This window comes from Petaurus breviceps, unplaced genomic scaffold, assembly GCF_028583685.1.
Source record: "Petaurus breviceps papuanus isolate PSGF00001 unplaced genomic scaffold, PetGlider_PUasm1.0 47, whole genome shotgun sequence".
Classification (NCBI taxonomy): domain Eukaryota; kingdom Metazoa; phylum Chordata; class Mammalia; order Diprotodontia; family Petauridae; genus Petaurus; species Petaurus breviceps.
In genome coordinates this window covers 5,492,198-5,507,505 of record NW_027186349.1, presented here as the reverse complement: position 1 = coordinate 5,507,505, position 15,308 = coordinate 5,492,198, and the positions used below count along the sequence as shown (strand labels likewise).

At 34.8% G+C, this 15,308-nt stretch overlaps 1 protein-coding gene across 2 annotated transcripts in view; it reads right to left on the bottom strand.

Annotated features, from left to right (window-relative positions):
- Positions 1-15,308, bottom strand: part of CDH18 (cadherin 18) — a 1,599,127-nt gene that overhangs the window by 59,290 nt on the left and 1,524,529 nt on the right. For both annotated transcript variants that reach the window (XM_069101403.1, XM_069101404.1), the window contains 2 exons: positions 14,708-14,829; positions 1,911-2,028 (listed from right to left, as the gene is read on the bottom strand). In XM_069101403.1, the coding sequence (XP_068957504.1) occupies positions 1,911-2,028; positions 14,708-14,829 (240 nt within the window). The remainder of the gene's footprint in view (positions 1-1,910; positions 2,029-14,707; positions 14,830-15,308) is intronic.

The window sequence follows — 15,308 nt, the reverse complement described above, 5'->3', positions numbered from 1 at the left end:
AGAAAGAAAGAAAGAAAGAAAGAAAGAAAGAAAAGAAGAAAGAAAAGGAAGGAAGGAAAGAAGGAAGAAGTAGAAAGGAAAAAAGGAAAGAGGAGAGGAAGGAAAGAAAGGATGAAGAAAGAAAGGTAGAATAAAACTAGAGTAAACCTAGAAAGTTAAGAACAAAGATAGTGAGTTCTGTTTTGGACATGTTGATTTTGAGATTCTTTTTCTTTATAGACAATGAAACAAGCTACACAAGATTCCCAATTTGTTTTCCCAAAGAGTCCATTAGAACTTCTTTGTTCAATGTACCATTGCCTTAGGTCTTTGCTAGCAGCTAGGTGATAGCTAAGTAATCTGCTTAAATAGCCATCTTAATGTTTTAATTGGTGCTTTAATTGGTTTTTTATTGGCTTAATTGGTTTTTAATTGGTTTAATTAAATATAATAGAATGTAATAGTATTATATTTAACTATTACCCCTTATAGGTAATAAATCCATTTGAACAAGAATTTTCTAATGACAAGGTCTTAAATAAAAGGTTAATTTAAATAACAGCAATTTTAGGAACCAAGTCAAGATGGTTTAGGGGATGTTCCATAGGGATGCAAAACTTCATGGCACAATAGAAACGAACAGCTTTCCCAGGTAATTTATTCAGGACCTAAAAGAAAACTTCTCAGCACTTTTCAAACCAGGTAACAACAATCCACTTAGGCTCATTCATATAGGCGAAAATGATATTTCCAGAAAGATCTAAAAAAGTCACTAAATATTACAAAAAACTTGCGCAGGAAATTGGTATCTTTAGGGGGCTTTCATCACTGATGCCAAGGACAGACAAGATATTTAGAAGAGAATGGGAATTTTAAAATGGTTGTGGTAATATTTGTGATGAATAATCCCAAATCAATGTCAGTCTATTTAATATATACAGATTTGGACATAGGATATATTATAACTTTTCCTACCACCTGAACTATTTTGTTCATAGTCAACCATTTGGGGCTGACTGTACTGACTATCCACCCACTTAAAAGGAAATGGAGGATATACTTATGGGCTCTCTTTATCACAAGAAATATCTATCTGCACCCTTGCTACCACTGCCCCTGCTAAGGACTTTTGAAGGTACATGAACAAGATACAGAAGAATGTCAGATGTCAATTGCTTCCAAACAATTCTCATTTAACTAATGCCAAGACTTAATCACCAGAAGTCCAGGGCTCCATTTCCATCTTCTTATAATAGCATGCTTCAGTGGGTCAAAATAGAGAAGAAATTGAATGTTTTCCTCAAATCACACATGCTTAGTTCATGTGTGGGGTATGTGGCAACTGCCATACCAATTCATTTAGTTAAGCATGATGAGAGATGAAAACCATCAGGTGACTGCAAAGCAGTGAAGAACTGATCACCCAGAGAAATCAGCTTAGAATCATCACATATCTGCTGTAGACCCTGTAACAAAAGATTCTGGTTTCCTATAGTATACAAGAAGCCAAAGGGACAGGCAATTCAATCTTTTTTTCCAAATGATATGCCTTTTAAAATATTCATTTTCCAGTTTCTAGAGTAACTATTCCTAATATTAAGTCAGCACAATCTCCATGCTAAGCCTTGATACACGTGCTTACATAGTGAATATGGCTGTCAGCTAGAATTCATCTAAAATTTTGCCCACAAGCAAATGACATATAAATTTCTTGTTTCATTGCTAGCTTCGGAATAAATCCAATAAAAAGTTATTTCTACATATGGTTCAATTTTAAATACAAGCTATTCAGAGATTATAACACATTTAGCATCAAACTGATGGCTGACTTTGCAAGCTGTTCAGAGAAGAGAGGAAAATTGTTCTAGCTCCCCATAGAAGATCACAGCCAAAGAGACTTCATAAATACTTAGAAGAGCACTTTCATTTACCCTCATTGTCCTTCAGTGTGAAGTTGGGGTTCAGAGTCAGACCTTCATCCAGAAAGAAGTGAAATCTTGGGCCATTTGCAAAATCATCTTTATCAGTGGCACTGATCGTATGTATAACCTGAAAAGGGAAAAATAACTGCATTGAAATTAGCCAAGGCATCACTTAATTAACCACTGCATTTAGAAAAAAAATCACAACAAAAGAATTCTTAAATGAACTCCTTTTTTTCTATGTGAAAGACTTCAAATTTATTTCATTAAACAGTACCTATTGCTTTGTATTTGCCAGGATGAAATATTTTAGCAATAGCATTATGGAATAAATCATAATCATCCATTCGTTATTCTTTTCTACCATGACCCAACCATGTTTATTCTAGGATTTCTTTATCACAGGATGTACCTTGGGGCCTCTTAGTTGTAAAATTCAGTATAAACACCTGTTTGGGGGGGACATGAAATATGGCTCAAACAAGTATAAATGTCCCAGTGCTCATGTAGAGCTCTCTAAGCAATAAGTGCTGGTTTCAGTCAATAAATGCAAACAGAATTGAATCATAAAATTCACTAACAGGGAACACAGAGGTCATCTAATTCAAACCCTAGACAAGCCAGTTTAAGTTGCCCAAGGCCACACAGCTAGTTAGTGGCAGAGTCAGAAAGAAAGAGGCAGGTCTCCTGACTCCTAGTCCAGCGTGATTTCCAGTGCTGCTTCTTTTTGCAATCCTTTTACTCTCTCATTGCTAAGAGAGAAGATTTGTTAAAATTCAGAACTGACAGACAATCTGGACTAGAACTAGATGGAAATCCGTAAACAGCAGTGAATACCAGATTGCCTGACAACAGAAAAAAAGCAAGTGACCAAAATAATTCCATAGCATTCCACCTCTAAAAAAAACAGCAAAAAGTCTTTCTGTATCCAATTTGGAATGGTATGCCCCAATTTCAAGCAAGTGACCGTTAGCTATTGCTTACAAAAACTTTATCTACAGAAAGTGTCTCAAATGGAATGTGGAACAGGTATGGGATGGTCAATGGTTAAGTAAACAAACAGAAAAAAGTATAGACTTCTTTTGAGTTTAATTCCTCATTCTAGTTTTTCCTATCTTTCCTGGTTCCAAGGCAGTCTTTAGAAAACTATCCCAGCTGCCAGTAATAGTGTTTCTGCACATAGCTCCTAAGCTGCTGCAGATGTCAATAGTCGTGAGCAATGGGAATCCAGGCCCACTGTTGTTAGCACATAAAACTAGCTTACATAATTCACTTCCCCTCCAATCCCTCCTTATTTAGAGCAAAAAATACCAGGAAAATGAAGTAAAGGGGACAGTGGGATGTGAGTAGATGTAATAATGCATGCTTCATAACATCTTTTACATCTTATCCTTCTCTACACTGACTCAGATTCTACTTCACTTCAGGTAGTCATTACCTCTCAGCTGGACAATTATAAGGCTCTTTTAAATGTCCTTCAGGTTCACAGTCCTCTTCTCATCCAATCCATCTTCCAAAAAGCTGACAAAATAATTGGCCTAAGTCTTATGTCTGTTTGCTAAAGTCACCCTATTTCTCTGTGGCTTTCAGTGACTTCCTGTAATATCTAGTATAAAATGGAAACCTTTCAGACTCGTGTAAGGTTCTCCACAGCCTGGCTCAAACCTACCTTTTTAACTTTACCTCATATTGCTGAACTATATTCCAGTCAAACTGGACTGTAACTATTTCCCATCTCCATGTTATGATTGGAAGGTACTCACACTTCACTCTCTCTCATAATCCTTGCCCTCCATCAAGGCTTAGAACAGATGTCTCCAGCTTTGTGAAGTTTACCCTAATCTGCCTCCAGTTTTCAATGCTGTTTCTCTTCAAATTATGTTGCATTTCCTTTTGTATGTATATGTTCTATCCCCTAGTAGATACCAAACTCTGGATGCTATGAATGCTTCTGTTTGTCTTTGCATCTCTAGCATCTGCCACAATGTCTTGCAAATAAAAGGTGCTTAATAAATATTATTTGCTGAAATCAAATAATACATTCAATTAATCTTCAAAGAGCCCTGTGGACATAAATGCATTGGGTTTCCTCAAATATCCAGTCTTAACTATCATTTCTTTTTTTTCCAAAGTTTAACAATTAGAAAGGCTGGTCTTTAAAAAGCAACAACAACAAAAACTTTTCATTCTTTGCTTCTTACAGATATCATTATCCTCATTTTTAACATGAGGAAACTGAGGCTCAGAGAAATAAGAAGATTTGCTAATGGCAATACAACTACAAATTTTTTAAGGCAGATTTCTCTTACTTATCCTCTTACTGTGCTTCTACATTACACCATGCTATGTAAGCACACTTATCTGAAAACAAAACACGATGAGTAAGTCCACAACCTTCATTTTTGAAATGAAAAAGAGAGACCCACAAAGAATAAGGGACTTGTCCAATGTGATAAATCTTAAGAAAAAACAGAACCACATAAGAACTCAGTTCAGATTAGAATCTACTGATTTTCTCACTAAACCATTCTGTCTCCTTCAGTGGCAAGTTTACTCATTCTTCATGGCAGAAAGGGACTGTTTTCAATTTGACCTGATTCATCAGGGCTATGTCCATACCTTATCACAGTCATCTTCTTCAAGTTCCTTATTGCCTTTCAACCCTCTTAAATGTCACAAACAGTCAGAAACAAAGGATTTCTGCTTGAACTAACAGACCATAACTTCTAACAGACCAAAACCTAACACAGTCCTTTTATTTTTTGAAATCACATATGCTTGTCAAGACCACATTTTTTGTGTCTCCTCTACTTTCATCCAGAAAATTATATAGACATTTTAACTTTTAATCCTGTAGACTACAAATACATCCATATCTCTTCAATCTAAAAACAAAACAAAACAAAACACAAAAGAAAAACCTTTTCACCTTAAATCTCTACTGGCTTTAGAGAAATGAAACTATTATTTAATAGGTATTTGCTATGTTTCAGGTGTTATGTTAAATCCTGAATATGCAAAGAGGAAAAAACAAAACAAAATAAAACAGTTTTCTTCAAGGAAATTATATTCTAATAAAAGAAAAAAAACACGTTTAGTGTAACGGTAGCCAGGGAGGGGAATTTTGGCCAGAGAAGTAATAGGTATAGTGATTGATGCCATAGAGCAATGGATTGGCATGTCTGGTCAAGTAATGGTATCTGATGATTATTACCAGAGCTAGAGTTAGGGAAGGTGGAAGAAAAGCTGGAGATAGTTCATTGTCTCTTAACTGCAAAATCCAATGACCTCTCACCTGTCCTCAACCTTGTTATCCTTTCTGCTGCTTTGGATACTAAAGACTAACCCTCATCCTGTATACTCTTACTTCTCCTTTCTTTTGTTATACCATCATTTCAGTTCTCCTATTCTGATGATTCCTTTTAAGTCTTTATTTCTGACTAGGAGAGGGGGAATGAGGAGAGAAAGGGGAAGAAGGGAAAGAAACTGGGTGGAGAATATGGAAGGATAGAGGTGGAAAGGAAGAGAAAAGGGAAGAAAAAGAAGAAAAAGGAGGGAGAGAGGGGAGAGAATATTGACAACCGAGTGGGATCAAGGAAAACTTCATTTATGTTTAGGAGATAGCTTCTGAGCTGTGCTTTCCAAGAGTGAGGGATATTACAAGATAAAGGTAAGGAAAGATGCCTTTGATGAGACATCAGACCAGTTAGGATGGCATAGAAAGGGAACAGCTAACAGGCTGGTATTCCTGGAATGGAGAATGTGTGAATATAAATAACACTAGAAAGTAATGTAAATAAAACTAGAAAAATAGACATGGGGAATACTGTGGAACTATGGAAGTTTTAAATGCCTGTCTGAAGATTTAACATTTTACTCTAGACGCACTAAAGAATTACTAGTGATTTTGGAGTAAGAGAGTGGTATGGTCAGAATGAGATTTTAGGATTGTTAAATTGGCAGCTATGTGGAGGAGAGAGAAAGATATTAGAGGCAGAGATGTCAGCTAATCTTCCTCATCTTTCCTGCCCTGTGTTAGCAATTGCCTTCTATTACCTGAATAAAACCACCAGCAGTTCAAACACATGTTCAAAACAGAACTCATCTTTCTCTTTGAAAACTACACCTCTAAACTCCTCTCAAAGCTACTTCTAAACTAGTAACACAGGTTTGCAATTTCTGAGTCTTGCTTGATGTTTTTTTCTCTACTTCTTGTCAATTCTAGCCACGTCTACTCCGTTTGCACCACTTAATGTGAAAACCACCTTACTTAACACTCTCTTCGCTTCTTCATTAGATTGTTACAACAGTTTCCTAACCTTCTTTCTTCCAGTCTCCCCTCATTCAATCCAGTTGTTAACTTACTCTTCCCAAAGCAGTGAACATGTCATCTCAAGTCTTTTGTGGAAAATCCTTGAGTAGCTCCCTATTACTTCTAAGAAAAACATAAAAACTTTAGTCTGGTATTCAAGTCCCTCTACTTTCCAACTTATCTTTCCAAACATTTCTTGAAACATATTATTTCCTTTCAAGTACTGAATATTCCTGCCAAATTGGCCTCGCTAGTCCCTGAGTTCTGTGTTCCCCTTTCCTTTTCCAAGCATTTGCACAAACCATCCTCTCTGCCTAGATTGAGACCCCTCATTATCTCCGTACTTTAGAAATCTCTTCTCTCTTCAACTCAGGTATTATCTTTATTAAATCTTATTCTCTCAGATGTCAATGTCTTCTTTTATATTTCACAAGATATATTGAGGTTTGAAGAATAGAATTTTGCCACTTTCCTATTTTTTTATTGAATCTTTTTTTTTAAACTGTGAGAATTAACTCTTCTGTCTCATGTGGTTTTCATTCATGTTTTCTTGAAATATTGCTCTGGAAGGGGCAGCTAGATGGTGCAGTGAGTAAAGCGCTGGCCTTGGAGTCAGGAGGACTGGAGTTCGGTTCTGGCCTCAGACACAACACCCACACAAAAAATCTAGCCATGTAACCTTGGGCAAATTACTTAACCCCAATTGCCCTCCAAAAGGAAAAAAAAGAAATATTGCTCTGGTAAACTGCTTTCATAAAGTGTATTGGTATTCAAAGAGCTACTTGACTATGTTTTTATACCCAAATCACTCTGGCTCTCACTGATTGGCCAATAATAGTTCCCAATCCAAAGCTCACTTGCTCTTTGTTTGGATGTTGATGACTCAGAGTGAGTATAAATAGCAATTGTTTCTATTCTGACAAAGAACTCTGAATGTCTTTTCCACCCAAATGAATTCTTTTGGGAAGTCAAAGTAAGCCATCTTTTGTCCCAATTCTTACTAAATTTTTAATAACTGAATGGGGATTGCCTCAGATAAACTGAGACCTGGGAAAGACCTTAGATTAACAAGGTCAGGTAGGGTCTCCACAACATCTAGGGCTATCACCAGTTGTCCTGATCTATATCTTGCCACTAGACTCTAATGACTTTGTAGAAGAGAGTGCGGTTGATGACTTTGCACACCCCTGCCTCATATAAATCCAATTCCCTTTCAAGTCGAGACATCACCCTCCTGATGTCATTGGTCTTCATGACAAAGGACAAACAACAATACTGTATCTACTTCTCTATTTATAATTTCTTAAGACACAAAATTTCATTTTTTTATTTCCATGCTGTTTTCTGTACCTAGAATATACTCCCTCTCCATCTCTCATAATTCTTAAATGCCTTTAAAAGGTTAACTCAAATGATATCTCATATATGCACTCTTTGCTTATCTTTCTAGCTGATATGTTTTTTCCTCACAAATTACATATTTAATATTTATATATGCACATATTTTCTCTCCCAATATATGTAAGCTTCTTACAGGAAAGGATTATTTATTTTTTTGTCCTTGTATATCTAGAAACTAGCACAGTGTCTGATATAACAGGTGACACAAATTCATTTTGATTGATTTGCAAGTTGAGTGTAGAAACTATGTAAGTCACTAGATTCATTCAAAGTATTTGTTAAGTCCACTAAAGTTTAAAATTATTCAACAGACTAATTGCTGATTATCGAATAATGTAATTTCTGCTTTTCATTGATGTGAAAAACATCAATTAAATACTAAAGAGTTGTGAGACAAGTTAATCAAGAAATTATTTGTCTCAGCAATGACTGTCCATATACTTCTCTTAGTAGCAGCTAGATGGCTCAGTGTATACAACACTGGACCTGGTGTCAGGAAGATCTGGGTCCAAATACTAACTCAGACATTTAATAGCTATATGACTATGGGCAAGTCACTTATTCTACTGAAGAAGGAAGTGTAAAACCACTCTAGCATCTTTGCAAAGAAATCCTCATGGATAGTATTGGTGTGCTATGGTCCACAGTATCCTAAAAAGTAGATGTGACTGAATAACATATTCCTTATGACCTCGATATTTTTTAAAATGCTGGTCATTTCTATTCAAAGAAGCTTTTAACCTGAAAATTATTGTGGGATAATCTGTATCTTTTAATCAGCATTTTGAAAACTCAAGCTTATAATGTTGATTCATTAATGAACTTCCAATGAAGTCATGGGAGAACGGATACTTGAATTTAAACATTTTTTACCATCTCCCCATTCATTCTTTATGTTTTTTTGGAACTGGTACCGACTAGACAAAGAGAAAACCTCATTCTCCCTCCTTTTCTTAAAGACTTTTTAAAAGCAGATTTCTATTAAAATGCTCTCTTTCTGTCTTTGTTTACTTCCGGGTTCATGTAGAAGATCAGCTCTCCTGTACCTCAACAGATATTGAAATTTAAAGCTTATTGGATACAAAAGGAGAACTTAGGATTTCCATTTGCTTAGGTTTTTTTTTTTTTTTTTTACCATTTTAAGAATGAGATTTCATTCACTTCAAATCATATTTGTTCCACATTACTGAAATTCTTGCATTTTCCATTATTAATTTTAGAGCTAAGTTTTTATACAATCTTCTCAATCATTAGTAAAATTTTCACAAAATAACTAGAATCTGAGAAGGGAACCATGAAAAGTACTATCCATCAAAGCTCACACTGGAAGAGAAGTTTTATACCACATTCCCATTAAATCATCACATAGCCTACAATTGAATTCATATTTATTATTTTGTAATGAAGACCATTAGAATGTTAAGTTGAATGTAGTACCATTATATTTAGCAGGTATAACTGTAAAGCCTTACACTTGAGTATAGGAGGTTGGGGGAGGGAAGGAGAAGAACCTGCTGTCTGAAGGACATATGTGGCATTCTAGGTCCTTGGGTGTGGCATTTTGACTGAGTTCAAGTTTTAAAGAACAAATCATTTTATTAAGAGGATTTGTTCTGTGAAGATTGTATTCAGTCAAAGGGCCACACTTGAGGAACTAGAGGGCCACATGTGACCTCAAGGCTGCAGGTTCCCCACTCCTGGTATAGGACTTCAGTAATAGAAGAATAAGGATGGCTAAATAATAGGAATTCTGAAAGGGATATGTAGGTTTAAGTGGATTAGATATACCACAATATTAAATGGAAATCAAAATATTTAATGGGGGAAGGGCAGGGTTAGACTCTATTAGGAGAGTCATAATGTCTAGGAATAGGAAGCAGATAGTCTTTGTATGTGAAACTCTGATTAGGCTGCATTAATTTCTGTGAAGCCTACATTTTAGAGAGAAGACTGATAAACTGGAGAACACAAATAACATGGTGAAGGACCTTGATCTAATGCCACATAGCCATCATTTGAAGGAACTGCAGGAGCTCAGTTTGAAGATTAGACATGGAGACAGGAGTCATGATGGCTACATTGTTTCAACCATGCTATATAAAAAAGATTGGACTTTTTTCTGCTTGGCCCCAGAGGGTGGAATAAGTATCATGGTATAGAAGTTGCAAATTAACAGATTTAGCCTTAATGAAAAGAAAATCTTACTAACTGGAATTAACTGCTCTGAAAAGAGAAGCTTTCATTTCAGAGAAGTTCAAATGCAAAAGAGGGTTTGACTTGATGGCCTCTGAGGTCCATTCCAGCTTGGGTTTTATGTTCTCCCCTACCCTTAATGCCATCAATCATTCTTCACCATTTCATCCTAGACTGGATAACAAATCAAGCTACATTGTTCCTCCATTCAACCTGACAAACTCTAATACTTTGAAGAGGCTCAGAATTTATATATGGAAAACATTTTATATATTATCCAGTCCAATTCTCTTATTTTATAGATGAGAAGACTAAAGTTCAAAAATGGAAAATGCCTTCTCTATGTTTGTACAACATACCTAGATTTTGTTTTCAGGCAATTTTAACAAAGGTCATGAAATTATCTTTCCAAAGTTTAGATCTTCTTTAATGGGAGGGTAATAGTTTGTTTAAGGATTTTAATACTATGCATACCAGACAAAAGAATTAATTAATGAATATAATTGAGTACAAGTGGCAGGTAGTGAGGAAGATATTCAGAAATATGAAATAGATATCCTGTACTCAAAGGGATTATAATCTAGAGGGAGAAGTAAGATATATATGTATATATATATATATGGTTTTGTGCATTTGTTTTCTCATTTGTAAAATTAGCTAGTTAGATTACATAGTATCCTCTTTAGACCTCTTCCAGGTCTAAATTCTATGATCCTAATTTACAATACAGTCAAGTTAAAAAAAGAAATTACTCCTGAACTACTAGCTCATGCACTAAAATACACATGAGAATTCTCACAAAGTCTAAAAATTATTTTATATTCATTCCTCTTTGTAAACTGTCTTTTATTTTACAAACTATCCAATATCTTCATCTGATATTATATATGGTTGTTCTGCTAGTGCACATAATAGTTGTCAAAAATATTTGCTAAATAAATGGATTTGTTAAATGAATAGAATAAGAAGAAGAGATGTCAAATAAATGTAAAGTAGCTGGGCCTCTAGTGGTAGGAAATATCTATGAAGATTTTAAGTGGACCTTTATTTTTTGCTAACTTTCTTTTGACCAGAGCTACAGTTTTAACTTTCAGTTAAATCCAGCTACAGTGAGCCCTTCTGTTTCTTTAACTTGTCTTTAACTTTCTGTCACCAGTTCACATAAACAAAGAAGAATCCTTGGCAATTGTTTGCTTTATGAGGATCTGATTTTCATCTCATATAAGCTAAGATCTAGAGGCACATTTGATGTCTAAAATATTCCTGTGCTTGAGATATCAGGGTTTTTGTTGCTTTATCATAATTTATTTAACTCATCAATTTTCATGGTGGAGTTGGGACTTGAATTGGCCATTGAGGGATGGTTAGAATTTAGAAAGATTGAAAAGATGGAGGAGGGATATTCTAGGCAGTGCAGGCCTGAATAAAGGAACAAAGGTAAAAATACACTTAATATTTTTGGTAGCAATAAGTTTAAAAATTACATGGAAAAATGCTTTACTTGAAGTAATGTAGGTAAGAATCATTGGTAAGTATGTGAGGACCATTTTGTCCTCACATTGTGAAGGATCTCAAATGCCAGGCTAAGGGATTTAGTCTATTTTCTGGGCATTAATGAATCATATACTCTTGTGGTAAAGAAAGAAAGTGAGTAAAATCTGAGCAAGGTATGTAGAAGGACAAAATAGTGAGCCAAATTTATTCTGGCATGGTTTAAAGTGCTTAAGAAGTCTTGGCTTCAAATCCTAACTCTGACATTTATTAGCTGTTGTCATGAGCTTATTAACTGTAAAACCACTTAATCTCTGTGTCTGAGATTCCACAACTTTAAAATGGGGATAATTATACCTTATTAGCTGATTATTATCCGTGCATAGGCAATTATATAACCTCTTAGTACCCCCAAGAAACTCTCCAAAACTACAAGGTTTAGAACCCTTGTTAATCTGCATCAGTAGAGGGAGTTTACTCGAAGGGAATTTCCTATGCCAATGAAATCACACGTCCAAATCCTAGCTTGTCCTCCTACCTCTGGAAGCTACTTCAAATTATATAATATATGTAAAATACTGCATAAATATCAGCTGTTATTATTATTATTAGAGAATTCAATCTGTGTACAGGTTGAAAGAACTACCAGATCAATATAATCTCAAACTTTCTTTGACTAATTAATTTGACAGATCTGTACCGCATTAAAAATACAAAAAGACAAAATTAAATTGGTCCTGGAAATCAGTCAAAAAGAGACTGCATCACCTAGTGAATAGAAAGCTAGCTTCAGAGTTAAAAGACAAGTCCAAGTCCTGGTTCTGACATATTCAGGCTATGTGGCCTTGGACAAGTCACTTACCCTCTCAGTACTCCCAGGCAAACTCTAAGACTACACAGTAACAGTATTCTTTAGGAAGCTATTGCTTCCTATCTTTGTTGATAAACAAACTTTACTTACTGGTAGTTCCCTTTATTAATGGTGGGGAAAGTCAGTCAAAGAAGTTCGTGCCAATAAAGGTTTTCTCTGAGAATTTCAATTAAGACCTAATTGATCTAGAAATTGGATGTATCTATCTATCTATTATTCATTCATTAACTAGGATCATCTTTACACCTCTTGACAATTGAGATGATCCAGTGTTTCAAGTTGGTTCTAATTTTATTGTGGGTGTTTTTTTTTTCCCTGTCACTGAATTTTAAAAGTCTTATGAACTTCAGAACCCTTCCATTTTCTCGCAAAGACTGGCTCTTAGTCAACATTTTTCCTCTACAATCTTTTTTTTCCCCCCATAAGGCACAGGTTCTTATCTCAGCTAATAAATTACCTTTCACCTTATAAATAGGACCTCCAATTAGTGACTTTGCTAATAGTATCTGCTCCCTGTTTCTAGTCATTACCTAAGCTTGATAGGTGGCAAGACACAGGGTAAATTTGATATGCTCCCTAACAATCAGGTTTAATGAGTCTCCTCAAACTCCTGAATTTTGGGAGTGACAATGAGATGAGGTTATGGGGGGGAAACAGAATCTACTGCCTCCTTTCCATCCCTCCAACTTTTTTTTTAATTTTCTGTAAATTTGGGTCTGAGGGAAGGAAGAGAATGAAAGAGCAAGTGAAGATCCAAAATATGATGTCCTTTTTACAAAGTTTGCAGCAAAGGTAGGTCTTACGGCTTTTGAACAAGGATCTGACTTAGAAAATGGCTTCAAACTTCATATGGGAATGAGTTTCTTATTAATATTTCTTTTACTTCAATGCAGTTTAAATTTGTTCCCTGAATGAAAAAAATACACAAATTGTGAGGAATGTTTTGTGGCTCTTCATATTGATAACTAAATTAGCCTGAGCCCTACTATTTTCAGTTTAATTCCTTCCTTCCAAAAAGCTCCATCTCCTCGCCAAAGTCACATACATCTACATTTAGATACAAGGTATTCATAAAAGGAAGGCACTGGGGATTCTGAAAGCAATCGATTCTTCACTGAACTTCAAATAACTATGCAACACAAATGAGCTCCAGAAAAACGACTTCTAAGGCTTCTTTCTCACTTTTACTCTGGCTAAAACACTGTACAATCACTCAGAAACACTAAGTATAAAGAAAAAGCTCCAAGAATCAGACCAGCCAGCAATTCTGAGTGTAAAAAATGGAAAGGTCACATCTTTAAAGCCTTTGGTTAGTAGTTTATTTTCAAAATCACCCACCTAGGATCCTCTCTCACTTAGAGTGAAACAGCCCTTGCCTGTTTCATATTTCTTCAAAAGTTCTGTGAATGAGTTAATGATATAAAGTGTCAGAGACATGATTAATTATTCTAATCTCCTTACAAGGAATCCAATAAAGTATATGAATATATATATATATATATATATTCTGAATAATCCATCAATCCATCAATAAATCAACATTTATTAGGCCCTTCCATGAAAGAGCAAAATCACAAATAGATTGTAAAGACTTCTATTCAAATGTATATATATTCATAAATATGTTATACATATATATTTATATAAACATATATTTATAATATATAAACACATATATTTACCTAAGAATGCATGAAAGATCTGTAAATTTTCTAGTGTGGAGCTACTCCTACTGACAGAACTCCTTGTATTAATGCAGATCATGGCTAATCTATGACTTGGTAAATGAGTATTATAAATTTGCTTGAGGGACATGTCATTATTAAGTAGAAAAATGTGCCTATTAAAATTAAAATATGAGCATTAATTAAACATTGATTACAAGCATTCACATACCAACACTGAGAGAAAATGCTATTTGAAGTAAATTTCAAAGAAACATTAACATTTAGGTCCCAGTTGGGACTGAAGTTAAATTTCCTCTATTATTAGCTGTTTACATTTTATTAGCTGTCTAACTAGATCTTTGCTTTCCTTCTTACTCTATAGATGACCCCAAGGTCTAGGTGGTTAGTGAAATCATGATATCAGAGAAAGGCTTATACATTTGCATTTTGAAACTTACAATTCAATGTTCTGTTAGTTCAAACTTATTACCTTCCTTTCTCCCCACGATATCAGTTGTTTTGCTTGTGGTAAGTATGAAATGAATGTTTAACTGAATTGATAAGTTCATGTCCTTTGTGATTCGAAGGAAGAATACTATAAGGGGTACATAGAGAGGGTAAGGTTTTAAATAATCTTATTCACTAAGCGTTGAAAATATACTGCACCTCTTCATGTAGTGAGTCATTTTTATTATATCTCATAAACTTAGAGTTAGAAGGGCCTTAACCTCTACCTAGAGCATAAGCCCCATCTATAGAATCCTCAACATAAAAATCCTTAGCATAAAAATAGCATTTGCAAAAAGAAAGCTGCTCATTTTGCCTTTTTCAGTAAAAGAGAAATATAACAAGTATAAAACCAATGCCTTACCTGTCCAGGCTTAGAATTTTCACAAACAACAATATCATACTCCTTGGCAAGCTCTGGTGGGTTGTCATTGACATCCAGAACTCGAATGCCAACGGAAACATGGCTCAGCAGGCTAGGATTGTCTGCAAAACACACAAAGAGGGATTTAGTGGTTTTAATATACACATTTTAATGTCCTTATTAAAACAGATATTAACACTGGAGCTTGTCACCCACTCCAGGTGCTAAAACACAATGCTGGTAAAAGACAACTTTATGGAGCCACTTTTTCTTGAGACTCATTAACTCAAGAAAGAAAGAAAAATGAACACTAAGGCATAAAAGGAATGCAAAATGATGTTTTTTATATAAAGAAATTACATGTTATTAAGGAACTGAAGTGAGAGAAAATTGACAGAATTCATTGTTTGCTGTCATAGTCTGAAAAATGATGAACAATTGATTTGATTATTAACCCAAGAAAAGCAGTGTTATGCTTAAATAATAACAAAAATGAACAAAATATTGTTCTTAATCTTTAAAAAGTGTTTCATGATTTTAAAAGACAATGTTAAATATATCCTAAGGAGACAAAAGGAATAGGCTTCAATTTTTAAAGTGC